General features: G+C 33.0%; 2 protein-coding genes across 2 annotated transcripts in view; both read left to right on the forward strand.

The window, feature by feature from the left end:
- LOC129748297 (protein gustavus) overlaps nucleotides 1-27,554 on the forward strand; it is a 738,224-nt gene that overhangs the window by 25,062 nt on the left and 685,608 nt on the right. The window lies entirely within an intron of this gene.
- Nucleotides 21,826-26,823, forward strand: LOC129742186 (uncharacterized). Its single transcript, XM_055734048.1, has one exon. The coding sequence runs from the start codon at nucleotides 21,826-21,828 to the stop codon at nucleotides 26,821-26,823; it is 4,998 nt and encodes a 1,665-aa protein (XP_055590023.1).

Consider the following 27,554-nt stretch of genomic DNA (forward strand, 5'->3'; position numbering starts at 1 on the left):
CTTCTTCGGAATAAAACCTTCGAAACGTCAAAATCAAAAGCTTCTTTTAATTCTCATAACACCAGTTCATAACTCTCAACAAGAGTTCAAATTATGATTTAAATTACTTCTATGCATATTTTGTCTTATATTTCACATGTAAATTAGAACTCGATATTTATAGTATTATAAACTTAAAGATTTAAATCGTTGTAATATTGGTTGTGATTGTTTTTCATATAACAATAATCACGCGCTTCCGAAATAATTTAAATTAAGTGTCGTTTTTAAACCACACTAAGCATTAAAGATAAAATAAATTCTGAACTAGGTCTCTGTAACTTTGAAAAGCTGAAAAACAATCAAAATGATGAAGACAATGACTTAGCTATGAATTAGGTACGTAAAAATATTCATACGTATCAGCACAAACCACCCTACGTAACCATGCGGGCGATTCCTTCAGTCTGCCATAGGACGGCAGATTTCGAGAGCACGACTGGAGAGCCATGGATTTTGTTCGATTTACGCTCTCCCGGGGGGTTGTGCTTGCTTGCTACAAAACTTTTGAAAATCTGGACGAATTCCTATATCTTTTAGTAAATTCGGAAAACGTTGCTACAAATTTTTGAAAAACCACATAAACAGCATATCAATCGATTGTAGAGATTAAAATCTATCATTGGGTATATAAAAAATGGGCAGGTTTGATGAAAAGTTTTAAGAAATCACGATAACAAAATGAGAAATGTGCGCATCATAACAGACGGGTTCGAAAATCAAGATTTTTTTCTTGTTTTCATTGTCGTATTACGAACAACAGTAATATTTGAGATACTAAGTGTATTCAGTGAAAATGATTATCATGTTATCCAAATAAAACTAAAATTTGAATTTTGGAAATCGGTTCAGTTAAGAATGAGATACAACACTGCAAAGCAAAAGTTCCTAAAAAGAAGCTTTTTTTCAGAAATTCCACGCCAGCGACCAAAAATTCCATATGACCATCGATTTTTCTATATGTTTAAAAAGATTTATTTTTCACAATTTCAAAACTTATTAAATAATTTCAATACGTCAAAGCAATTAGAAGATATGGGAATTCTGGGAAGACATTATTTTCGGGGGTTTTTTCCATTCGGAGCAGAATCCAGACGTTCGGATAAGTTACATCAACTGAAATTTTATACATTCAGAAACTAGAATAAATTTCCTAACTAATGAATGTAAAATCATGAAAATCGGTTAACATATATCATCAGGGGAACGCGCGCAAACTCTCGGGTCATATTGACCCGAACGGCTTTTGTGTAACTTTTTTTTTCGGCTTGCCAGTTGTGGCATTTCAGGTGGTCACAGGAAGTTGCTTTTTCTACAGGTTATGTATCTCGTGGTTTTAGTGATATGTTCCAAATTTCATATTTTTCCGATGTTTTTCAAAAGAGTTATGACGATTTTAAAGTTCGCTTCGGGTCATATTGACCCGAACGGCCTAGGAAGGTTTTAAAGACGGAATTCATACTGCGTAAAAAAACCTTAGTGTATTGCGGAGGTTTGTGAATATAAAGCTTATTTCTTTTAGAAATGGGACAGTTACGAATGCGTGTATCTTAAAAACCATTCGTTTGATCGAAATACTTTCTATGAAAGAAATGAGGGTGATGTTATGATTATTCATTAAAAAATTTGAAAAACTAATTTTTTCATCGTTTTTTTAAAGAATTTTTTTACTTCATTCTTGGTACCTCCTATCGGCCGGCGCACACTGTTTCCAGTCATGATTTTGATCAGTTTTTTAACTTATACTTCGTCTAATCTGTATTCGAGGTAGCTTCATAATCCACCTTCAATTTCTGCTACTTTTCGGTCCAATACTTCTCTTTTAAAAGAAACTGAGGGCAATTAAGTGGATACAGCTGCATTTCTGCTGGAAAAGTCTGAAAATATCGAAGTATAACCATCATGAGATTCAATTTAAAGTATAATCGGTTAGTATAATCGTATACAAGGTTACTCTTTTAGGTTTTAAAAACAGCGAAAACCAAAGTTTTCTTTTAGAATTTGTTTTATTTTTTCCACAGGAGCGGAATCTTGACAAATCATTATATTTTATACGAAACAACCAGCAAAAAATTAAAATACGCTAGGGACCTTGCCACGAGCAAACATGGCATAGGATTCAAACGCTGGAATTTGTTTGAAATAGGGTTTTTCATAAGTTTTGTCGTTCATCAGAAATCATCTGTCGCATAGCCTAGGCACCGGCTATACTGCTTACGAGCTCTGGAACAAGCGAAAATTTGTTGTTTGAAATTAGGTTTGTATGACTTATAACTATTCAACACGTTCAGCTTATCGGAGAACATTTTTTTGGACATTTCAGCGATTAACATTTTTTTTGGGCAAAACATGGAATCTCACATTACCCGAAAATGAAGATATTTATGAAAAACGATGCCGAATTTTCGCCTCAACTGATACACTCGACCTTGGACTCTTATAAAGTTGTGACTCCTACAAAGATTTAACCTTCTTGCACATAGCAAAACTCGTAGCACGAATTCAACAATGTTCTCACTAACGTGCCGCACTACAGTGGTTGACATCAAAACTTGAAGCGAACGAAACTAAGCGCATTCCGGCATTGGTGCCGCTTCTAAAAGTAAAGGAACTGTCTGGGGTGTGTTGTCGCAATACAGTATCCATAACAGTTCCTAAGTTATGGGATCCGGATATAGTGTACGCGCGTCATTGGAGATTTGTCGAATCATCTAAAGATCGCATGTGAGCACTTACTTAGGTAGAAACTACGGTTAATCCGTGTACCCATGGTGGATAACCAACATACATACATACATACAGGAATTGTCTTTGGTGAGTTGTGTTGAGTGTGGCGAATGTGTGTTTGTATTACGGGGTGGGAAATTCTTTTTTGCTTGCTCGATCTTGTCTAATCGACGAATGTTCACGACCTTGTCCAGAAGATCCTGGGCGAATATTATTTCGATACGATTGACTTTTGACTGTCGAATGGAAACGGAGCTCTGACTCGAAAAACTGTTATGTAACATTGAATGGTGGTTTCTGTTGCACTCACGACATGTTCCCTTGCTTCAACGATCAACAAAATGACCAGAACCCAAACAATTCCGACATAGCCGCTCCATCTTGAACAATCTGATGCGCTGAGGCACCGTCTTCGCTCGGAAGGAATTTCCATAGAATATACAGTTGTTCTGGAATCTCCACATGGCGTGCACTGTTGTACGCTGGTCGTTTTCGATGTCTTCATCATGCCTACTGGGTGCAGCCGATTGCAAAACCAACGCCTGGTCTCTCAGGAAATCCATCACATTCTGATAGGTACGTCAGAGCATCCTTTGAGTTGTGATGACTCTTCCATTATTGTCGAGGTGTGACCGAATCCAGACGAGTACACACCATATACGCGAGGATAGCCGACCACTTCGCCGTATCTTCGCCGATCTTGCCCAGGATCTGCATGTTGCGATCAAAAACGCTGACAAGGCGGTTTAAAGCTTTTCCGATTTCCTCGTTGAGAGGTTCGATAGCAACAAGATCGTCCAGGTACGCCTTTACGATCAACTTTTTGTTTTTGTACCTGTTCTCTAACATGTCGCAGGGTAGCTAGTAGTTGTCAGTCGAGCTGATCTTTTGTAGTGCTTCTGCACTAATCGCTGACCGCAGTAGACTTATCGAAATCGGAGAGCTGAGTTTTGTTGTGAATCAAGCTATCAAACATATTCCGGAACGAAATCCACTCCCGAAATTTTCCGTTAAGGACTGGCAGCTTGATTTCTGGAAGCTTAACACGAGATATGGTTTCAACTCTTTCTGAAGACTCAAAAGCACTGTTCTCGGACGCAATGAAGGGAGCGATGCCTTCAGGGTGCAGTACTGCTTTTCGACTACTATCGTTTATTGGTTGCCTGTGACTCCTTGACATCCCCTTGAGCTCCAACGCTGTCAGCTGTGTCCAACAGCACTGCCATCTTCTTTCTCACCACGTAGTACTTCTTTATAGTCGACTCTAACAAACCCAATCTGACTTCTACTTGGCTCTCATGAAGCTCTGGTTTGAAATCGCGTACGAAATTAGCCACCCCCTTGATAGAAGTTTACAACTGGCACTCTTGCTTTTTTAGGATACTGAAATCTTCCATTTTTGTATGTGTTGGTTATCCACCATGGGTGCACGGATTCACCACAGTTTTTGCCTAAGAATGTCATCTTAGATTCTAAGATTATTAAATTCTACAAATCTCCAATGCAGCGCGTACACTATACCCGGACCCCATGACTTCGTATGAACTTTTATGGAGTAAATGTATTCAAAATATTCAGTTTCGAAAAGGGGAATTTTCGACACTGAATTGCATACAATATATGTATTGTATACGTCTACTGATGCATGAAATGGAAAGTCCCAAATCGCATGGCACTTAGATCTTTTTTTTTTATTTGGTTGGCACTTAGATCGACAAATCCCGACAGTAGCTAAAAGCTAGGTACATATGTACATACATAGAAAGTTGTCTAGTTAAGTGAGCTCTGTATCCTAATGGAGCAATCAACTTTCTCCCCCAACGGAGAACTGTAAATCAAATGAAATGAACCAGGATACAAAAAAAAAACCTACCCCGGAACCGAGACTCCGTTGTTTAGATCGCCATGGTTGGTCGGTCAGTGAAATGTATCCAAAAGTATGTCAGTAGTATTGGCGTAAACGGGCCCTTGATGGACGACCTGCGTCAGTGACCATGCTCTACCGGTAAATCACGACCCCAGACCTTACGCTAGGCTAGGAGCGCTTAGTAGGGAGGTTACATTTGCGTGACCTGTGAGGATGAGTGATAGAAGCAACACAAAAAACGACAAATAAAAAATAACAAATCACACTCGAACCGAACCCCAGACGAAACTTCCTGCTGTTAGCGCTGCTGTTGCTGCTTTGCTAATTGGTCTAATTATGGTGAAGTTTTCCACGAGCAGAAAGGTGTCAAATGCAGCAGAAGAAGTTCAAGACTGGGCCAAATCGGTATCTGGTAAATATACCACTGATTGGTAGGTTGTAAACAAAAAGGTGTCTATATCATCCGGGGTAAGTTCAGTCTTTTAAACCCAAAGAAGAAATCGTTGAGCCCAGTAGGTATATCTAGATGAAAAACAGAGCATTTTTTTGAAATTCAGATCTTGGAGAAAATGATGAACAACGTGTTAACAAGAGCTGCACCTATGTAAATGACTGGCTAGTGGCGAACTTTGTTTCGCTGGCAACTGTAAAAATTAGTTTACATAAGATGTTATGTTTCTTTAATGAAAAGAAAATTTCGATATTTCTTTCACTAAACAAAAGGTTCCGTAGTTTCTTTTTATGATTTTTTTTTCCAAAACCCGTTCTTCAATCCGCACATTACCTTGAATAATTGCTTAAAAGTTCTATGGCTTGAATAATTCAACGTAACTTGTTAATATTTAGGAAAATGCGTTATGTGCCGCTCAATGTCTTATTGATTAAGAATTTCCCTTGAGTGATTTTATGAATATAGCACATTTATTATAACTTTTTTTTAAAATTTGCTTAACTATTGTCTAAATATCAAGTAGCTTCAATTGGAATTATTTTTCTCGCACTTGTCCATATTACTATTTGTGAAGTAATTCTCTTCAGATTGTTGGATAAACGACTGCCATCGCCAATCAAATTCACACTTGACAGCTTTACCAATTTTTCCGAAAGCCATGTTCCAATAATCTGCTCAAAAGATAAAAAAATGAATACAGAAAAAACGCTTGAATAAACCTCTAAATTTTTGCCCGCCCATCCGTCAACAACAGTTTGACAAAATGAATCTTCATCAACCAACCAATTCATGCGTCTCCCATCCCCATTAGAATGGGCGAAAAGGAGGGAAATCCTTTTTGCTTATTTTTTTTCTCTCGGTTTGTTCACTTTTCAGCTGGTGATGAGGATAAAAGACGAAATAAAGCAACAGCCCAAATGGCGATTAAGTACCTAGCTACCTTTTCCATCGTAAGATTGAAGGCTGTCATTGTGGTTTTCTTTTCTTGATCAAAAAGGAAATACAAGTGAATCCGATTATTGGTGATTTTTTTCATTATCGCGTATGTTTCATTGAACATTTGTGATCGTTGTTGTAAAAATTTGAATTGAAAGTTTTACTTTGTGAGTGTAATATTCATAGTAGATTCCCGGTAACATGCTCCAAAATATCTATTCCTGATAAAAGATGCATCCACTTGGAACTGATTGGGGATGAATAAGTAGATAGGCTCCGTTACCCTTCATTGAATACTTTTTTTTTGCATAAAGAAGACAACAATGACAAAAATGGCAAAAATTACAAAAATGACAAAAATGACAAAAATGGCAAAAATGGCAAAAATTACAAAAATGACCAAACTGACAAAAATGATAAAAATGATAAAAATGACAAAAATGACAAAAATGACAAAAATGCCGAAAATAAAAAAAAAAAGACAAAAATGACAAAAAATGACGAAAATGACAAAAATTACAAAAATTATAAAAAAACCCATAAATAACAAAAATTACTAAAATTACTAAAATGACAAAAAATACACAAAAAAAATCTTACATAAATTCTAAAAAAAATTTAAATAAAAAAAAATACAAAAATTACAAAAATTACAAAACAACAATAATTAAAAAAAATACAGAAATAACAAAAATACAAAAATAACAGAAATGACAAAAATTACAAAAATCACAAAAATTACAAAAATTAAAAAATTACAAAAATTACAAAAATTACAAAAATTACAAAAATTACAAAAATTACAAAAATTACAAAAATTACAAAAATTACAAAAATTACAAAAATTACAAAAATTACAAAAATTACAAAAATTACAAAAATTACAAAAATTACAAAAATTACAAAAAATACAAAAATTACAAAAATTACAAAAATTACAAAAATTACAAAAATTACAAAAATTACAAAAATTACAAAAATTACAAAAATTACAAAAATTACAAAAATTACAAAAATTACAAAAATTACAAAAATTACAAAAATTACAAAAATTACAAAAATTACAAAAATTACAAAAATTACAAAAATTACAAAAATTACAAAAATTACAAAAATTACAAAAATTACAAAAATTACAAAAATTACAAAAATTACAATAATTACAAAAATTACAAAAATTACAAAAATTACAAAAATTACAAAAATTACAAAAATTACAAAAATTACAAAAATTACAAAAATTATAAAAATTACTAAAATTACAAAAATTACAAAAGTTACAAAAATTACAAAAATTACAAAAAGGACAAAAATGACAAAATTGAGAAAAATTACCAAAATTGCAAAAATTACAAAAATTACAAAAATTACAAAATTGACAAAAATTACAAAAATTACAAAAATTACAAAAATTACAAAAATTACAAAAATTACAAAAATTACAAAAATTACAAAAATTACAGAAATTACAAAAATTACAAAAATTACAAAAATTACAAAAATTACAAAAATTACAAAAATTACAAAAATTACAAAAATTAAAAAAATTACAAAAATTACAAAAATTACAAAAATTACAAAAATTACAAAAATTACAAAAATTACAAAAATTACAAAAATTACAAAAATTACAAAAATTACAAAAGTTACAAAAATTACAAAAATTACAAAAATTACAAAAATTACAAAAATTACAAAAATTACAAAAATTACAAAAATTACAAAAATTACAAAAATTACAAAAATTACAAAAATTACAAAAATTACAAAAATTACAAAAATTACAAAAATTACAAAAATTACAAAAATTACAAAAATTACAAAAATTACAAAAATTACAAAAATTACAAAAATTACAAAAATTACAAAAATTACAAAAATTACAAAAATTACAAAAATTACAAAAAATACAAAAATTACAAAAATTACAAAAATTACAAAAATTACAAAAATTACAAAAATTACAAAAATTACAAAAATTACAAAAATTACAAAAATTACAAAAATTACAAAAATTACAAAAATTACAAAAATTACAAAAATTACAAAAATTACAAAAATTACAAAAATTACAAAAATTACAAAAATTACAAAAATTACAAAAATTACAAAAATTACAAAAATTACAAAAATTACAAAAATTACAAAAATTACAAAAATTACAAAAATTACAAAAATTACAAAAATTATAAAAATTACAAAAATTACAAAAATTACAAAAGTTACAAAAATTACAAAAATTACAAAAAGGACAAAAATGACAAAATTGAGAAAAATTACCAAAATTGCAAAAATTACAAAAATTACAAAAATTACAAAATTGACAAAAATTACAAAAATTACAAAAATTACAAAAATTACAAAAATTACAAAAATTACAAAAATTACAAAAATTACAAAAATTACAAAAATTACAAAAATTACAAAAATTACAAAAATTACAAAAATTACAAAAATTACAAAAATTACAAAAATTACAAAAATTACAAAAATTACAAAAATTACAAAAATTACAAAAATTACAAAAATTACAAAAATTACAAAAATTACAAAAATTACAAAAATTACAAAAATTACAAAAATTACAAAAATTACAAAAATTACAAAAATTACAAAAATTAACAAAATTACAAAAATTACAAAAATTACAAAAATTACAAAAATTACAAAAATTACAAAAATTACAAAAATTACAAAAATTACAAAAATTACAAAAATTACAAAAATTACAAAAATTACAAAAATTACAAAAATTACAAAAATTACAAAAATTACAAAAATTACAAAAATTACAAAAATTACAAAAATTACAAAAATTACAAAAATTACAAAAATTACAAAAATTACAAAAATTACAAAAATTACAAAAATTACAAAAATTACAAAAATTATAAAAATTACAAAAATTACAAAAAATACAAAAATTACAAAAATTACAAAAATTACAAAAATTACAAAAATTACAAAAGTTACAAAAATTACAAAAATTACGAAAATTACAAAAATTACAAAAATTACATAAATTACAAAAAATACAAAAATGACAAACATTACAAAAATTACAAAAATTGCAAGAATTACAGAAATTACAAAAATATAAAATTACAAAAATTACAAAAATTACAAAAATTACAAAAATTACAAAAATTACAAAAATTACAAAAATTACAAAAATTACAAAAATTACAAAAATTACAAAAATTACAAAAATTACAAAAATTACAAAAAATACAAAAATTACAAAAACTACAAAAATTACAAAAATGTCATGAATTGCAAAAATTACAAAAACTAAAAACATTCCCAAAATATAAAAAATATCATTAATTGCAAAAACTGCAAAATAACTAAAATTACAAAAATTAAATAAAAATACAAAAAAAAAACTAAAATTACAAAAATACAAACATTGCAAAAATTCATTGTTGACAAAAATGACAAAAATTACAAAAATGCTACAAAAAGAGAAACTTAAAAATTTTCACTTTAGATCAACTATCATATCTTACGAAAATTGAAGTTATTTTTGACCTTAGGTACAGAAATTCTATAATAATCGAGCTTTTCGGCCTCCACCATTCAAATTGCAATATTTCATAACGCCTATTTGCGAAATTTTGCGGAAGGATTGTTGAAAAATATATCCACAATGGGATAAGTTCTTGAAAAGCTGTATCGGTTAAATCAAAAGATACGCGAAGTACAATATTATAGACTTGAACTGGGAAGCCAATAGAATTTTTCCAAAACATTAATTATCCCGCAAAATTTTAATATTATGCTAGAAACTGTCCTGAGTTATTGTGGTCTGATTGGTAAAAGTCGGACACAAATATTTTAGAAGCTTCAAATTTCTTGTGATAAAAGTTGATCTATTATCACAAGAAAAATCAGAAACAATAGGTTAGGAGAGAAGAGAGGTTAGGAGAAAAAATGAACAAAAAATATCATCATATTCATGAAAATTCAAAGATGAAGTGAAGTGCGCTTGCATCTTATTTTTATGAACGGCTTGTATGTTTTTTTTCTTTTAAAATAAGGGTTTTTCAAAGTCTCTAATAGGTCCCGCATTTTTTTGGCTGTGTCCCGCTTTTTAACGTGAAATATCTCGCTTTTTTCTAAAGTACCTGGAAAGCTTAATTAAACTTAAAAAAAGTTATTCAAATTTTGAATTGATTTTTTTTATTTTTACATATAATTCTATAATCAATCAGAACCTCTATAAAATGAGATCCTCTACATAAATTGTTTTTACAATGGTTTGAGAATAATTTTCTTTTTTTTTAATTTTGAATATATTTATCTATTTTTGTTTTTCTAAAGAAACCTGATTACAACTGATTTGAGATACAAAACAATAAGACCGTCACAAATTTGATATCCTTCTTTGTCACTCAGAGCTAAAATATCACGAAGGAAATAAAAAAAAATTAAATTTTCAATAAATAGTAATACATTGCAAAAAATCTCGCATGCAACAATGCAACATACAATCTACCTACATTATACAAAATTTAGGAATCGAGTTATTTTAGATCGAAAAGTAGAAAAAATCTTGAATTCCATTAGGTATAAAATTCCCATCTTCTGTTGTTTGACTTCCTATATTTAAAAACTTATAATTTTTTTGGCCGAAAGAGCGTTTCCTCTTGTTGTTGAGGGTATTTTTTTTATCTTTTTGCTCAATCGCACGAAATAAATTACCAAATTGCTGACAACATTTTATAAGAAAAAAAGTTTTGTGAGCAAACCCAACCGAAAAGTGACCCGTAAATGTTGTTGAATCGAAGTGGAAATATAAAAAAAAGGTTTGTCACAGTTTGCTCTAGAAAAATCAAATTGATTCTATGAAGGCTATTTCGTTGATGGTTTAGCACAGATAAAGTTTTAGGTTTCACTTCTTGAAAATTATCCTGAAACTTAACCTACTACGCGTGGATGTAACAAAATCAAGAACATAACATTTTCCAGTTAGACTAAAAAAAGTATATATTTTTTAAAGTTCACCTTCCTAAGAAGCTCTCACTGTGTATGAATTTTTAATTGGGACCGGTGTCTATTATTTACTTTTAATTAATTAAAAATTTTCGTTTTCCACGCGGTTCGTCTTCAATCATTGAAGTTCACGTTCTTCCTTCGATTTTCCTCCAATCTTTCTCAGCCATATTTATCAGCCCAATGTTGAGCGATGCCGGTTTTCCAGCTACTTGCAGTAATAGGTACGCGCTTAGAAGCTGGCAAGAACAACTGTCAACATAAAAATGTCGAAACGCTTATATGGAATTTGGTGTCAACCAGTTTAGAGCAGAGCAACTTATTTGCAAACCAATGTTTCAAAGACTTATGGCGAAAAAAAAACGGCTCAAAGCAATCACACTTCACCCGGTTGACTGAGTTGGCTGGTTATTGCCACTTTAACTTAGGACTTACTTTTTTTCGTATGTTTTTCTTTCGTTTCGAAAAATTTAGTTGATTGGGTTGATCGCACTTACCCATACCTACACAAGCTTGAAGATCAACCGGCGACGTTCTAGAAGCTGCTGATGGGCCCATGGGTAGACTTCAGCTGGATTCTCGTTCGCTCGTTCGTTGCAATTCGTTCGGTTCCTATCTAAAGTTTTCCGTGGCCGGCCGAGAGGAGCAGAACCTGTCTAGAGGTCTTGCGTACTTAGTTGGCTGGCGTCGATGTCGTCGCCGTCGTTTGGATCGGATGGGGTGCTACCTTGATAGAATCGGGCATCTTTGGGTACCCCTAGCTACCCTACTGAATGTTGCTTCCATAAAAAAGTTAACATCGGTGCAAGCTTGGCGGGTTTCGCGCGGAAAAATGTTGTTGCCAACAGACGTGAAAATATAGGTATAGGTGTAAAAACAAACCGAAATTTTTAAAACTAAAAAAAAGTTTATTTAATGTTATTTTTTGATAAATTAATTTGCTTAACAAGTACATTATTTGATAAAATGTGATTTTAAAAAGCTCACTAGAGATGCTTAAAGAGAAAGAAGTACTATACCCACAAACAGGGGCGGTGATTTTTCCAAATTTTCAAAAATCAGTCAATAACGTAAATATATGGCGAAAAAAGGGTAATTAGGAGAGAGCGAGTGGGGGGTAGGGGGGGATTGTGCAGCTTCAAATGAAACTTAAATATTTGCTGCACACCAGATCCGTGCGAAGGACACGTTCATGGGTGGGAGGTTTCGAATATCAAATTTTGTTTGAAATAATAACAATACCAAAAAAAAAGACAATAAATAAGCAAATTGATTTCTAAAACCATATTCAAAACCATAATCATCACACATACTCGAAAAAAAAATACTAATACGATTCAAAATAAATCAGAATCAAAATTTCAAATCAACTTTATTATTTATTTATTATTATTTATTTATTAATAAATTATTCGAAATGTTGGTACTTATTCTGTATTTTAAAAAATCAAGTAGGTATTTTCAAAACATCAGAAACGGAATGCGAATTAAAATTTGGAAAACACCCAGAATTTGAGCCAGAAGAAAACTACATCAAATATAACACAAGATTTGATAAGAAATCAAACTTGAATTATAACAAAAAACATGTGATGACATGTGATTAAAATGCTTCTTATAAAATTCTAATCTCTAATTTTCAATATCCATACATTTCTTCTCACTTTCTATTGGCCAAGAATTTTCATAATATTGAAATGTTCTTAGTTATGTTCTTTCAATTTTCACCGATAAGGTCGATAAATTAAATTAACAAACAAAATCACGGTGATTAACACTAAACGTACCGGAGGCGGTCAAATGACGGTTTTTAAACTTTGAAGGATGATTACGCCTCATATAATTTTTTTTCGCCAATTTAACGACAGGACTATTTTTATTTTCAAAATGCAAGTATTTTTGCGTTTTTAAATTTTTTCTAAGTGTTGTGGTTTTCGAATAACGCATGTGGTATACCTATTCATACCGCGAGCGGTCAAATGACGGTTTTCACTGATTTCGCTAAAACTTTCTTGTTTATCAACCGATTTCTTTAAAATTTATAGTTTTGAAAAGCCTATAATGTGACTCAAATATGTTTCTCAGACAGTTTTCAGCTACAATCAATAATTTCAAAGTTATTTTAAGTCCAAAAAAATTTTTATGAAAAAACATGCTTCAGGAAAATTGCTATAAATCAGTTATTTAGTGCTCGAAAAAAATTTCACTTAGTGCCTGAGAAAGCTGAAGTTAGAAACTTTATGCTGCACATACGGAAATTTTTATCAATTTTTTTTTAAGATCATGCCCACAAAAAATGTAAAAAAGTAGTGTAAAACCCGTATTTTTCAATAAATCAACCGCCAAAGCTGTCCCTGTTACAGTAGATAAAATTTAAAAAGCGATTTGGAAAGGAGACGTAATTTGTCACATTTTGGCATCTTTAGATTTTGTGAAATACGAAATACATAAATTATGACGAATTTTCAAAGGTAGCTGTTTTTCGAACTTTTTATCAATTTGGATTTTCTGAGACAATTCCTACACCTAAGCTCAGCTTTGCACTGGATTTTGAGTACTTGAACGTGAGGTTTAAGCGATAAAACTATATGCAAAAGAAAGCTTATTTCATACCGGTTCTAGTGGTGTAACTGCATTGGCGGTGCAATGCTTATCAAAAATATGATAAATAAAACAGTGAAGTTGTTTCTGAATTTTAAGAAGTCAGCACTAATTCTTGCTTGGCAGACGGGCGCAGTGGGTGGTAATATCTCAAAGCTATTTTGCACACGAAGACGGATGAAAGGAAACGAAAAAACAAACGAGCATTCGCTCAAATTTTCTGGTTCTACTTTCAGAAATATATTTATTATATTTTTGTCAAGCATCGCTCCGCCAATGTAGTTACGTCACTAGAACCGGTATGAAATTTTCTTTCTTTTGCATATAATTTTTTTGCCTAAGCCTTACGATAACATACTCAAAATCCAGTGCAAAGCTGAATTTAGGTGTAGGAACTGTATCAAAAATCCGAATTGATGAAATGTTCGAAAAACAACTACCTTTGAAAATTCGTAATAAATTATGTATTTCGTATTTTACAAAATCTAAAGATGCCAAAATGTGACAATTCACGTCAACTTTCCAATTCATTTTTTGAAATTTGTCTACTGTAACAGGAACAGCTTTGGCGGTTGATTGATTGGAAAGTACGGGTTTTACACAACTTTTTTACATTTTTTGTGGGCATGATCTTAAAAAAAAATTGATAAAAATTTCCGTATGTGCAGCATAAAGTTTCTAACTTCAGCTTTCTCAGGCACTAAGTGAAATTTTTTTCGAGCACTAAATAACTGATCTATAGCAATTTTCCTGAAGCATGTTTTTTCATAAAATTTTTTTTGGACTTAAAATAACTTTGAAATTATTGATTGTAGCTGAAAACTGTCTGAGAAACATATTTGAGTCACATTATAGGCTTTTCAAAACTATAAATTTTAAAGAAATCAGTTGAGAAACAAGAAAGTTTTAGCGAAAACAGTGAAAACCGTCATTTGACCGCTCGCGGTATGAATAGGTATATACAAAGTGTCGGTATGTTTAGTGTTAAACTCTTCATAAACTAAAATATAATATGAAGATAAAAAAGATTAGTTTTAACATTTGAAAAAGTTTTTTTTTCTAAAAAATAACGTCTTACCAAAATAATTCAAGAAATAGCATTTTGGTGTCTATGTTTTAATTACTAATTTAGTAGATTTTGGTGCGCTGAACTCGAAATTTCAACTAGATTTTGTTTATCAACTCTCGTTTTGGTGATATGGAGTTTATAAAATTTTTAAATTAATCAGTTTTGAGTGAAGTCAAGCAGTTATAACTGATGAACTTACAAGATAACATGAAAAACAAAATCTGATTTTGAAAAATCTACAGTTTTTAATAATTCGGACAGGCAGGTATTCCTGATATTACTAAAGAAATTTTTTTAAAACAAAGATTTTATTCCATTTAAAAAAATTGCTCAAGTCTAAAAAACGATTTGGTTTCTGCTTTGAGAAATATCTTAAATTCAATGTAGTCATTACTTCTTTAAACATTCGTTTAAAGTCTATTATTTTACAGAATTGGGAATAGTAAGCAAACAGAGAACTTCAATTATTTTTTTTCACAGAAGTCAAAATTACTTGTGTTCTTGGGGAAAGAAATGCGGTATGAAACCATATTTCGAATTTTGATTGCTATGTTTGAAAGTTTCGTCAGAAAAGTGCAGAATTAACTTAAATAATTTTTAACCTATTTTAAAATAATTTAGGGCACCAACAAAAATCAAAATTAACTCTTAAATTCTTTTCATTTAAAAAAATGTTAATTCTGTGGCCTTGTGAATTTATAAATACCCTTTTGAATGTGGAGTTGAACATTTAGATTAAAAATAGAGGCTGAAAATGGGTTTAAAAAAATCATATCAGCATAAAATTTGTTATGATTCGAACAATTTTTTTTATCTAAATGATAATCATCAAAGTAATGGATGAACATGATAAGATCCACTTCTTAAAAAACAATATTACTTGACCATGCACACTGCTTCTCCTCTTCTCTTCAAATTTCATTGAACGAAATTAGAAGTTACTTACTGACTAAATTAGAAGCTTGTTGTTAAAAAAATTTGAAATTAGAAAAGTTCAATAAACTTTCTCTACATACATATTTTGATATCCTTTTAAACAACTTATACATCCTTGTATAAAACAATCTACGGAATCTTTAAAATTCACAGCGGACAATTGTTGATAAAAAAGATCATTTTTGTATTTGTATACTGAGCAGTTTAAAAATTATCAATTTAAGAAATCTTTGAAGAATCTTCCGATATAAATGTAAATTTAAAAATAAAAAAATACACCCATTTTTATAGAAGAAAATGTGAAAAAAATCTCAAGTTACCTACAATATTTTTCTTTAGTATCTATATATCACCGCAAAACTCTCACCAAAATTTTAATGACTCTCGTTTAGCAACAATATTTTTGGAAATCCAAATATTTATTTGAGAAAGTGTTTGTTAACAACTGCTATGAAATTAAAACTGAAAATTTTATTATTTTTCTGAAGTATATTGCTGAATCGTGATAAGATAAAAAAAAGAATTAATATAAACTCTTGTTCCGATTCTTCAATTTCTAAATATAAATTTAATTCTAAAACAAAATCATTAAAATCAAATTTTTAGGTATGCAGCTCTCGATATTTTATTTTTATTTGTTTTCTCTTAAATTTCAAGCTCTCATAGATTTTAAAATTTATTGGAACTGAATCGAAAGAAATAGTTATAAATTTGAAACGAATGATTTAGTAAAAAAACTGACAAATCATATTTTTGCTTCGTACACTCAATATGTATATTATCATGTACTCAATATTTTCAAACTTATTGTACAATTTAAAATTAAAAAGAAATAACAAAGGGTTCATTTCTTAATGCTTATACTGTTTTTCAATGAAAAGTCCTAATCAATTGCAATTGAAATAACAGAACTTTCAGGTTCAGGGTGGATTTGCAACCTAAACTATTAAGCTGGATTTCTACTTAAAATTATAATTATTATTGTGTTGATGAGCTGCAATATCGGCAATGTAATTGGTGTGAATTTGGAACTCCAGCCGTGTTTGTAAAAAATTAGAAAAATATCTTGATCGATAACCTTGTTCCCGATCTCATCTGAGAAAAATTAATACATAGGCATGTTTTTGGAACCTATGTTTAAAAACTGTTTTTGGAGGGTTATTCTTGAACTCGATTTTTATCAGATTTTGTTCATCACCTCTAGTTTTAGAAGAAGAATTTTTGATATTTTTAGAAAATTGAATAGATATGAATGTATAAAAAATGTATAAAAGTAACATATATGGTCAGCTAATTTAATTAAACACTGTAAGTGCCTTAACAAAAGTATTTTTTGAAAATCGGTCTAGGGATTTCAAGTTACAGCTGTTTTAGTTTGGCGGACCCAATTTTTTCCACTTTTAAGAATTTAAGAAATTAATAAATTCTTTTGTCTGTCAATCCACCCCACGGAGTGGAAAATTTTGAAAATTCGAAAGAACACCCACTAGGAAAAGTTCGAAGTTTTTATTGAAATTCCAGTGTTTGTGAGTATTTTGTAACGGTTTTTTGCCGCTTGGGGGGGTGATCATCTTGAAGTATAATATACACACAGCTACATGATATACACATTAATCTTTATTTAAAAAATAGCCAATCAGTCTTATTTATCCGATCATGAATTGTTTATTTAACCTTAAATTAACCAATTCTGACATCTCATTACTGAATTTGGAAGAAAAATACTACCTTCGAATGAAATCCACCATTGTCGAAATTGAACATCGACAAATCTTAAGAATACTGATGAAAAGCCAGTTGACCAGAAAAATAAAAAAATATGTTTCGTTTTATATTGATTTACTTAACATAATTTTTTGAGGAATCTGTTTTTAATTTAGAAAAAAATCGACATGTTAAATAATAGGAAAAAACAAAAACAAAAATTGATTTCATAAGGTTATCTACAATGAAATTGGTCCAAATGTCCCATTCGTGAAACTGAATCGATAAATCATCCGTTTATTTAGTTCATTAGTGTTTTTACTTTGACATTTTGCTGAAAAAGTACTTCACTTGCTTCTAAATTAGTTCAATTCATTCTTAAATCAGTTTTCAATTCTTTGAAATTTTATTCAATTTATTCAGAGTAAATTTGATGTTAATAAAAAAATCAGATGATGTCTAGATAATCACTCAAAAAATAATTGAATTTAGAAAAATCCACAAAAAAAGCACATTACAGAAATTTTCTCAAACATATTCCTTAAGGATCCAGGATCCAGTAAGAACTAAATAAAATATAAAATTACCCGAACATAAGAAGTGTATTCGAAAAAAAAAAATGCAACACTTTGTTTCGTGAAGAATTTTTGAATGCATGGATGAAAATTGGTGAAATTTTCAGTGAAGCTACCTAGTAATGTAATGTGTACGTGTACAAAATTTGGTTACAATCTGTCTAGTGGTTTCTGAGATCGCGTGCAGTACTGAAATTCATTGAAAAAAATTTTCGGGCAGGATCGAGAAAAAATCCAGAAAAGTCCCAGTGGGCGTCCCAAAAACCACTGGAAATCAACTATTTGACCGAAGTTCAAATGGTAAATCGTTTAAAAAGTCCTATGAGACCCAATAGTGAGCTAAAATTAGAAAAAAAGTGAAGATTATTGATTCCATGAAGTCAGAGGAATGTGAGAGGTTTTCCCAACCTCAATCCGAAAATATGAATCGAGGAAGTGATAAAAAGTCAAATTTTTCTGACTTCTTCGTCAAGCTGACTTATAATTGAATTTATTTCTACAAGGTAAAAAAGCTGCCCACCGGTAAAATAAACAAAATACAGTGGTCATTTGGACTGCTTGTTGGGATATATGTATTTGAAAAATTTCGTAATGCAAAGCAAAACGAACTCTTAGCGGTCACCTGGCAGGTTTCCAACTAGAAACTTTTCGTTGACAAGTGTATTTCCAGGAGATAAACATTGAGAAAAAATTGAAAAATTCAATTTCTAGTACCCAGTAAACATGAATCGACATAGAGGTAACTCAAATCGACAGAGGGATCGTATCGATCTCTCTAACGATTTTGCATCATCTAATCGGCAGAGAGGAATACACCATACGCGTGCCTTGGGTGAGTGCCACGAAATAATCTAAGAAACGCCCTCCAGAGAAACACACGAACACAATCCGAATCGTATGTTTCCCTTCGAGACGCATGTTTGCCTGCCTGAGAAGTCAACTGCTATGATTGAAAGCACGCATATAAAAAAGACGGGGATTAAGTACGAGCACACCGTACGAGTGGACGATTCAAACTGATTTCGCATGTACGCATTCGTATTCGTTGCCTCTAGGTATCTCGGCAGGACAAACCGAATGAGAATATATTTGAGTTCTTGGATTGTCGCCGATATTAACCGTTATTTATTCTAAGTTCAGTGCCTCAACTCTCAATTATTTGCATGCTCTGTCGATTCTTGAGAGGACGCGCTTACTGGGTACTTGAGGAGACTAACGACCTGGAGAAACTGCTAATTACTCAGTCTTTCATAACGATTGGCACGATAAATGGCTGAAAATACAAAGAAGACTGCCTCCAAATGTGACCGTTTTCTCTGTACTTCAATAGGTTTCACAAAGTTTATACTCTGTTAAAGTTGGATCTGGAATCGTGCTATTATGAAAAAAAAACGTTGGTGGAATGATAAAAAGCCAAATATGTAGTTTTTAGTGCCGAAGGAGGACAATCGGCTGAATTTGTTATAACTTCGACCAAATTTAAAATTTTGAGTTATTTTGAAGGAAGCATTAAACGTAATCAAAAAGCCTTGATTTAGAAAAAGGAATGGCGCACATATTGCGCAAGAATTTCATAATTGGACGTTATCTTAAAACCCACTTTACAGAACATCACAAAAATTTGCACATGTAAACTTTACATTACCAGATAACTTCACTTAAAATTTCATTACTTCACATCCATGCATTGAAAAATTATTCACATTTTTTTTTTCGAATACACTCCTTATTCTCAAACTTGAATTCAGTTTGTAATGAAAATGCAACGCCTACCTTAAATCTTGGTTATCAATCATGAAAATTTCCAAGCATTGTCATCCAAAATTCATGCCTACAAAAGGCAAACCCAAAATAAAAGCAGATCAATACACAGATCGTAGACAAAATATCTGACAAGCAAGTAGCTCGTTGATATTATAAATGTAATCGTCCTAATGCTAATGGCTGATTATGCCCTTTCAAAAATTTTAAAATGCATTTTTGAACGTTTTTATATACTTTATATAGTTTCAGTCAGATCCAAAATTGACTCATTTAGCGTCTGAACAAGGAACAGTGATGTAACTCACATAATATATGTAGCTGTTTTCTATGCGTCCTCCTTAAGTTGGTCATTATGCCCTTATCTCCCCTACGTACCGGAAAGTCCAAGCCCTTCCACCTGATGTATAATTGTTTTTCTTTTACTATACTCCGTTTTAATCATTCCATTCCCAACACACTAGTCAATTTGAAAAACAGGCTCTCGTTCATTTAAATATTTTTGAACATTTTATCTTCTTACAAACCGTTGGATAGAATCTTACCTGGATATTTTTTGCAGTTCTGCAAAATTTATGGAAAGAAGTGTAACCTACAATACGAATCCGGCAAGAAGGTGTGGAGAGTTGTCTCACTGTAATATTTATGTTTGTATGGGAAAATTGAAAATTTTGTGCTGAAAAATCAACAACAACATTTTATGGTTTTTGTGCCAATTTAAACATTCTTCAAAGGAAATTTTCCGCTGAACAACTTTGTCGAAGACCGTAACCTCGTGTTTTATTAGGCAAAAAGTTATTAGCTGTTTAATATATAAGCGGGGGGTATGTCTTTTGGCATTGACATTACTGCTTGTGCCTCGCTAAGTATTCCATAAAAAGTATTCCTAGTAGTACCTCGCTAGGCACCCAGGAGTGATGTCAATTGAATTTATTGTTTTTCAATGCCAAAAGACACTTAATAACATTCTTGTCATATAAGATACGAAGTTACCGTCTTCGACAAAGTTGTTCAGCGGAGATTTTCCTTCGGAGAATGTATAAATTGGCGCAAAACCCATTAGCAGGCTCGGTTCCACAGAAGACACAAAACTGATGTTGATTTTTCAGAACTAAATTATCCATTTTCCCATATAAACATAATAGTTCAAATTTACTCATTGTTAGTTCCGGCAACCCTTCCCGATAGAGAGAAATTTATACCAAGTATTTTTGCTATAGTTTTTTGCTTTCCATACCAATACCATTGTATTTTTTCTCCCAATAAATCACTTGTTCTTTGACTGTTAAACGTAACAGACGCGTTTTTATTTTGAACGATATACAGTCCATTTGATCCGAACAGAAGATACATATTTTTGGTCCGTTTCGACCCGGATGTTTGTTTCGGAATACTTGACCAAGTTATCGAGCGGAAAACTTGGAACGCGAAGTGATTCGGGCTTGGTGATCGGTTGAACCTCCGGAAGTGAAAAAACGATCGACTGATTGCTATCCGAAAAGCGTGGATTGAAAACAGTGACGCCATTTGCCGGCTACGAAAAGTCGATTGGTGTTCGAAGAAAAGTGACGCAACAATTATAAAATTGGCGTTTATCAGCTGCGAGTCAGCTAGATTCGATAAATCGAAAATTGGTCAAATATTGATCGATTACTGTTGAAAAGTGAAGCCATAGTGAGACGACCGAGTGTCGACTGGGTTTTTTATGGGCGCTTATCAGTGAGACTGTAAATCAGCCGAAGTTTATTAATTTTCGTGGGAGAGGGACGCCATTTTAGGCGACAGGCGATCAGTGCGAAAAAGACCGCCATTTTGTGATTCAATACGGCCAAGCCGTAATTCAGTGTTTGAGTGTTGCTCACTATACCAGTGGTGATAGTGTGGTTATTTGTCGGAGAGGGGAACTTAGTTGATGTGTGTGCAAGTATTGCCGAAAAGTGAGTTACCCCGGATTTGAGTGTTGAGTGTGTTCGGCTTTAAAATGATACACACACCGACAAAAAACCCCACTGGTGTGGGAGAGCAAACGAACGGAAGTGCTGCTGAAAATGCCTTGGGCACAGTGAGTGAACAAAAAGAAAAACAAAAGAAGAAAGTGCAAAGTAAGAGAACTGGCGAAGAACTAAAAGTGATGTGGATTAAATTGAATGCAGTGAAGAAGAAAATGAATCGTGTGTACGAGAGTTTGCTGCATAGTGCCGAGAATCCGAATCCCAACTTGAAATCGAAGCAGTTCCTTCAGTTGCAGTTACGAGCGGTGGAGAATGTGTACACGGAGTACAACGCACACCATCAGCGGATTTACGAAGCAGACGTCGACGATGAGACCCGAGAGCAAGCGGAGGTAGCGTATGTCCAATTTGAGCAGCAACACGGTGAGTCGTTCATTTTGATTTCTAAACTGATTGACGATCTAACAAGGAACGAAGAGCACGTCGCTCGCTCTGCGATGGCATTGACGACTCCCGTCACCAGCACACACTTACCACCACTGAAAGTACCATTGCCCACCTTTGACGGTACTTACGAGAATTGGTATGCGTTTCGCTCAATGTTTGAAACTGTCATGAGCCGATACAGTTTTGAGTCCCCTGCTATAAAACTGTACCATCTACGGAACTCACTTGTTGGCAAGGCTGCCGGTATAATTGATCAGGAAATTATAAACAACAACGACTATACAGCAGCTTGGCGTTTGTTGATAGACAGATTTGAGGACAAACGATTGATAATAGACAAACATATTGATGCACTTTTTAATCTCCCGACTCTGACTAATGAAAATGCAATTGAGTTGCGAAGACTGATAGATACCTGTACAAAAAACGTTGACGCTCTCAGGAATCTCGGACTACCTATGGGTGACTTAGGCGAATGCATGCTCATCAATCGCATTGCTTCAAAACTTGACCCAGAAACCAGAAAGGCGTGGGAATTAGCTCAATCTGCTGGAGAGTTGCCAGATTATGACGACACCATTGAATTCCTTCGTGAACGATGCCGAGTATTAGAAAAGATTCGACTTCCAATGAAACCCGTTATCAAGAATTCAAGATCTACAAGAGATTTCCAAGAAACGAAAGTAAAGGCAAGTGTGCTGGTTGCAACTCACAACAAATGTCCTCAATGTCCGAAGAGTCACAAACTTTGGGAGTGTGATGATTTTAAAAGTGCTAGTTTGTCTGATAAATACGCTACCCTCCGCCGCAGTGGCCTTTGTTTTAATTGTTTGCTGCAAGGTCACAGATCGCCAGATTGCTCCTCCCATAGTACGTGCAAGAAATGCAAGAAACGTCATCATACTTTCCTGCATCCTGATGATGGTTCCAAGAAGCCCAGCAAGCCTGTTGGTGAAACATCGTCTACGAAATTGGAAGAACCGAAACCCGAACAACCGTCGAGGGATGACAACGATGAAATGAACCGCTCCAATTTTTGCGTCCAACCAAGAGATTTTGACAGGCAGATTCTCCTTTCGACAGCAATGGTTCTTGTTCATGGCAAAGGCGATCAACTCTACCCCTGTCGTGTTCTCCTTGACTCGGGTTCTCATACTAGCTTCGTGACTGAACAATTTGCGACGTTATTGGCTTTGAAAAGAATTCCGGCTAAGTACAGCATTAGTGGTTTGAATGACATCCAAACGAAGGTCCGTTCCAAAGTCCATACAAAGGTGGAATCACGTATCGCCAACTATTCTGTTTGTCTTGAGCTGCTTGTGGTACCCAAAATTACTGGCAATCTTCCGTTGACGAAAATTGAAACTGCTGCTTTAAGTTTGCCAAACGACCTCCAACTTGCGGACCCTGAGTTTGATGTACCTGGTAAAATCAACATGTTACTAGGAGCGGAAGTATTTTTCGACATGCTGAAGTCTGGTCGGATGCATATTCCACGTTGTTCCGCTGTACTCCAAGAGACTCAATTTGGCTGGGTTTTAAGCGGTTCCGTTCCCATTGAAGCAAAATCTGTCGTCCACTCGTTTTGTACCACCGTTACCGAAGAAAATCTAGACCGATTGGTAAACCGTTTTTGGGAAATTGAGTCATTTGAAAACGATAATTTCCCTCCTTCGACCACAGAACAAGATTGCTTGCGACATTTTGAGGAAACACACCGACGTGACTCTGAGGGACGATTTATTGTTCGGCTCCCTTTCAATGATGACAAAAATAGACTTGGCAACTCAAAACGCATGGCTGAGAGAAGATTCTTGGCTCTAGAGAAACGTCTCGATCAAGCACCAGAATTGAAGAAGCAATACAGCGACTTTTTGAAGGAGTATGAATCACTTGGGCATATGAGGGAGAATCGAACAGCCGACGCAGATCAGACTCCAAGTTTCTACTTACCGCACCACTACGTTTTGAAGCCATCCAGCACGACCACTAAGCTTCGCGTAGTGTTCGATGGATCTGCTACTTCGGACTCTGGGGTCTCGATTAACCAAACGCAGATGATAGGACCGATTGTGCAAAATGACTTGATCGCTATCCTGTTGAACTTTCGATCGCACAGATTTGCATTCACCGCTGATATTCCTAAAATGTATCGGCAAGTTGCCTTGCATAATGATGACGTTTCCTATCAGAGAATCCTCTGGCGAGAGGATAAGAGCCAACCTTTGAAGACCTTTGATCTACTGACAGTAACATATGGTCTAGCATCATCCCCATTTCTTGCTACCATGTCACTGCGTCAACTAGCCATTGATGAACAAGAAAGCTATCCATTAGCTGCAAAGATTGTGCAGAGAGCATGCTATATGGACGATATTCTAACGGGAGCAAACACGTTGGAAGAAACTATCCAGTTGAAGAACCAAGTCGTCAAACTACTCAAGAGAGGTTGTTTCAGTGTGCACAAATTTGCTTCAAATTGTATCGAACTTCTGGCGGATGTTCCTGAGGAGCAACGTGAAAGTGGCATCGAAATTGAAGATCCAAGCATCAACGTCATTATGAAAACGCTTGGTGTAGCTTGGAACCCCGTTGAAGACCATTTCACGTTCGTCCTGTCCAAGTTAACCGAACCTGCAACAACGAAAAGAGAAATCCTGAGCCAAATAGCAAAAATCTTCGACCCGTTGGGCTTCGTGGGCCCGGCGGTTACTGCAGCTAAGCTGATCCTGAGGGAGCTCTGGAATCTGAATCTTGACTGGGACCAACAGGTTCCGGAACAAATTGGGCAATTGTGGCGCGACTTCTACAACCAACTGAATTGTTTGAATGGTGTTAGAATTCCCAGATGGATTCTCAGTGAACAAACAGCGGTTATCGAGCTCCACGGATTTGCGGACGCATCGGATTTGGCGTATGGCGCCTGTCTCTACTCTCGTTTGATACGTCACGATGGAGTAGCCGAAATGAAGCTGATATGTAGCAAAGCACGAATTCTACCCCGCAAGACTGGCAATCAGAAGCAAATTACGACACCACGTGCCGAACTGATGGCAGCTCAACTGCTAACTCGACTGACGGCTAAACTATTGGCCTCGATCGAAATTCAAGTCCGAAGTATTATATTGTGGAGCGACTCCCAAATAGTTCTGTGTTGGATCCGAAAACCACCTGAAACTCTTGCTCTATTTGTTAGTAACCGAGTACGAGACATTCAGATTATTGGCGATCAATTCGTCTGGAAATACATACCCTCGAATTCGAACCCTGCAGGTTGCCTGTCTCGTGGTGTTCAACCGAAAGATCTTGCTGCCCACACACTCTGGTGGAACGGGCCACCGAGTCTTCAATCAACTGAACCAGACATTGAACAACCGCTTATGATAAAAAACGAAGATTTGCCTGAATTGAAAGGTAACATTTTCCTGACGACGCTACCAAACACTCGGTTGCCATTATTTAATAAAATCAGCCGTTTCCCAGTTATTCATCGGGCTATGGCTTACGTCGTGCGTTTTTGTGATTACATCCGCAATGGAAAGAAAACGCTAACCAAGGGTCTATTGCAAGCGGACGAAATGAAACGAGCGTCAACCCTTATTTTGAGACTTGTCCAAGCTGAAATGTTTGAAACGGAAATCAAGTTAATAACAACCGACAGATTAGTAAAATCCCCGCTCCTCAATCTTAGTCCGTTCATTGATTCACATGATGGTTTGCTTCGCGTTGGTGGTCGTCTGAAGAACGCACAAGTACCCTACGAATATAAACACCAAGCACTACTGCCAGATAAGCACCCATTGACAATAACACTGATACGGCATCTGCATCTTACGAACCTCCACGTTGGACAACGAAGTCTCTTAGCCATCGTCAGGCAGCGCTACTGGCCCCTCAAGGCAAAGAATCTTATACGCAAGATCGTACATGATTGTGTACCATGTTACCGCTTGAAACCGAAAAGATCCACACAGTTTATGGGAGACTTACCAGATTACCGTGTCCAACCAGCACCAGTATTTACGAATACTGGCCTCGATTTCGCTGGACCGTTCAAGGTTCGTGCTACTACCAAGTTGAGAAGCCCTCAGACAACGAAAGGCTACATCTGTGTGTACGTATGTATGGCTACCCGATGCATCCACCTTGAATTAGTGTCCGACCTGACCACTGAAGCGTTCCTTGGTTCTTTGCACCGATTTGTCAGTCGCCGAGGCTTAGTAGAAAGAATTTACTCTGACAATGCTACAAATTTCGAGGGTGCGAACAACGAACTACGACGTTTGGCTGCGTTATTCCAAGAGGAGCAACATCAACGTACAATCAACGATTTCACCACACAACGAGGGATTCAATGGAGCTTCATACCGCCGCACAGTCCCCATTTTGGTGGTATATGGGAGGCTGGCGTGAAGTCAGTTAAAACGCACCTCAAGTTGATACTCGCCGAACATTGCCTGTCGTACGAACAATTCTCAACGGTACTCGCCCAGATAGAGTCAATTTTGAATTCTCGTCCTCTATGCCCTCTGTCTGACGACCCAAATGATATCCGTGCGATAACGCCAGCGCACTTCCTGATAGGAAGGGAATTCCAAGCAATCGCCGAACCGTCGTACCACGATATCCCAGCGAACAGGCTCTCTCGCTGGCAATTCTTGCAAGATCTCAAACAGAAATTCTGGAAAATCTGGATGACCCACTATCTACATGAGCTCCAACAGCGTCAAAAAGACTTCAGATATATAGATATAGATATATAGATATATATATATATATATATATATATATATATATATATATATATATATATATATATATATATATATATATATATATATATATATATATATATATATATATATATATATATATATATATATATATATATATATATATATATATATATATATATATATATATATATATATATATATATATATATAAATATATATATATATATATATATATATATATATATATAAATATATATATATCTATATATATATATATATATATATATATATATATATATATATATATATATATATATATATATATATATATATATATATATATAATATATATATATATATATATATATATATATATATATATATATATATATATATATATATATATATATATATATATATATATATATATATATATATATATATATATATATATATATATATATATATATATATATATATATATATATATATATATATATATATATATATATATATATATATATATATATATATATATATATATATATATATATTTATATATATATATATATATATATATATATATATATATATATATATATATATATATATATATATATATATATATATATATATATATATATATATATATATATATATATATATATATATATATAGATATATATATATATATATACTAGCTGACCCGGTGTGCTTTGCTACACCTTCAAAAATTCAATTAAATTTGTTAAAATAAT

Source organism: Uranotaenia lowii, chromosome 2 (assembly GCF_029784155.1).
Source record: "Uranotaenia lowii strain MFRU-FL chromosome 2, ASM2978415v1, whole genome shotgun sequence".
Lineage (NCBI taxonomy): Eukaryota > Metazoa > Arthropoda > Insecta > Diptera > Culicidae > Uranotaenia > Uranotaenia lowii.

Bases quoted from the DNA above. Each gene is read 5' to 3' on its own strand.
- LOC129742186 (XM_055734048.1), top strand. From the start codon at position 21,826: ATGAATCGTGTGTACGAGAGTTTGCTGCATAGTGCCGAGAATCCGAAT.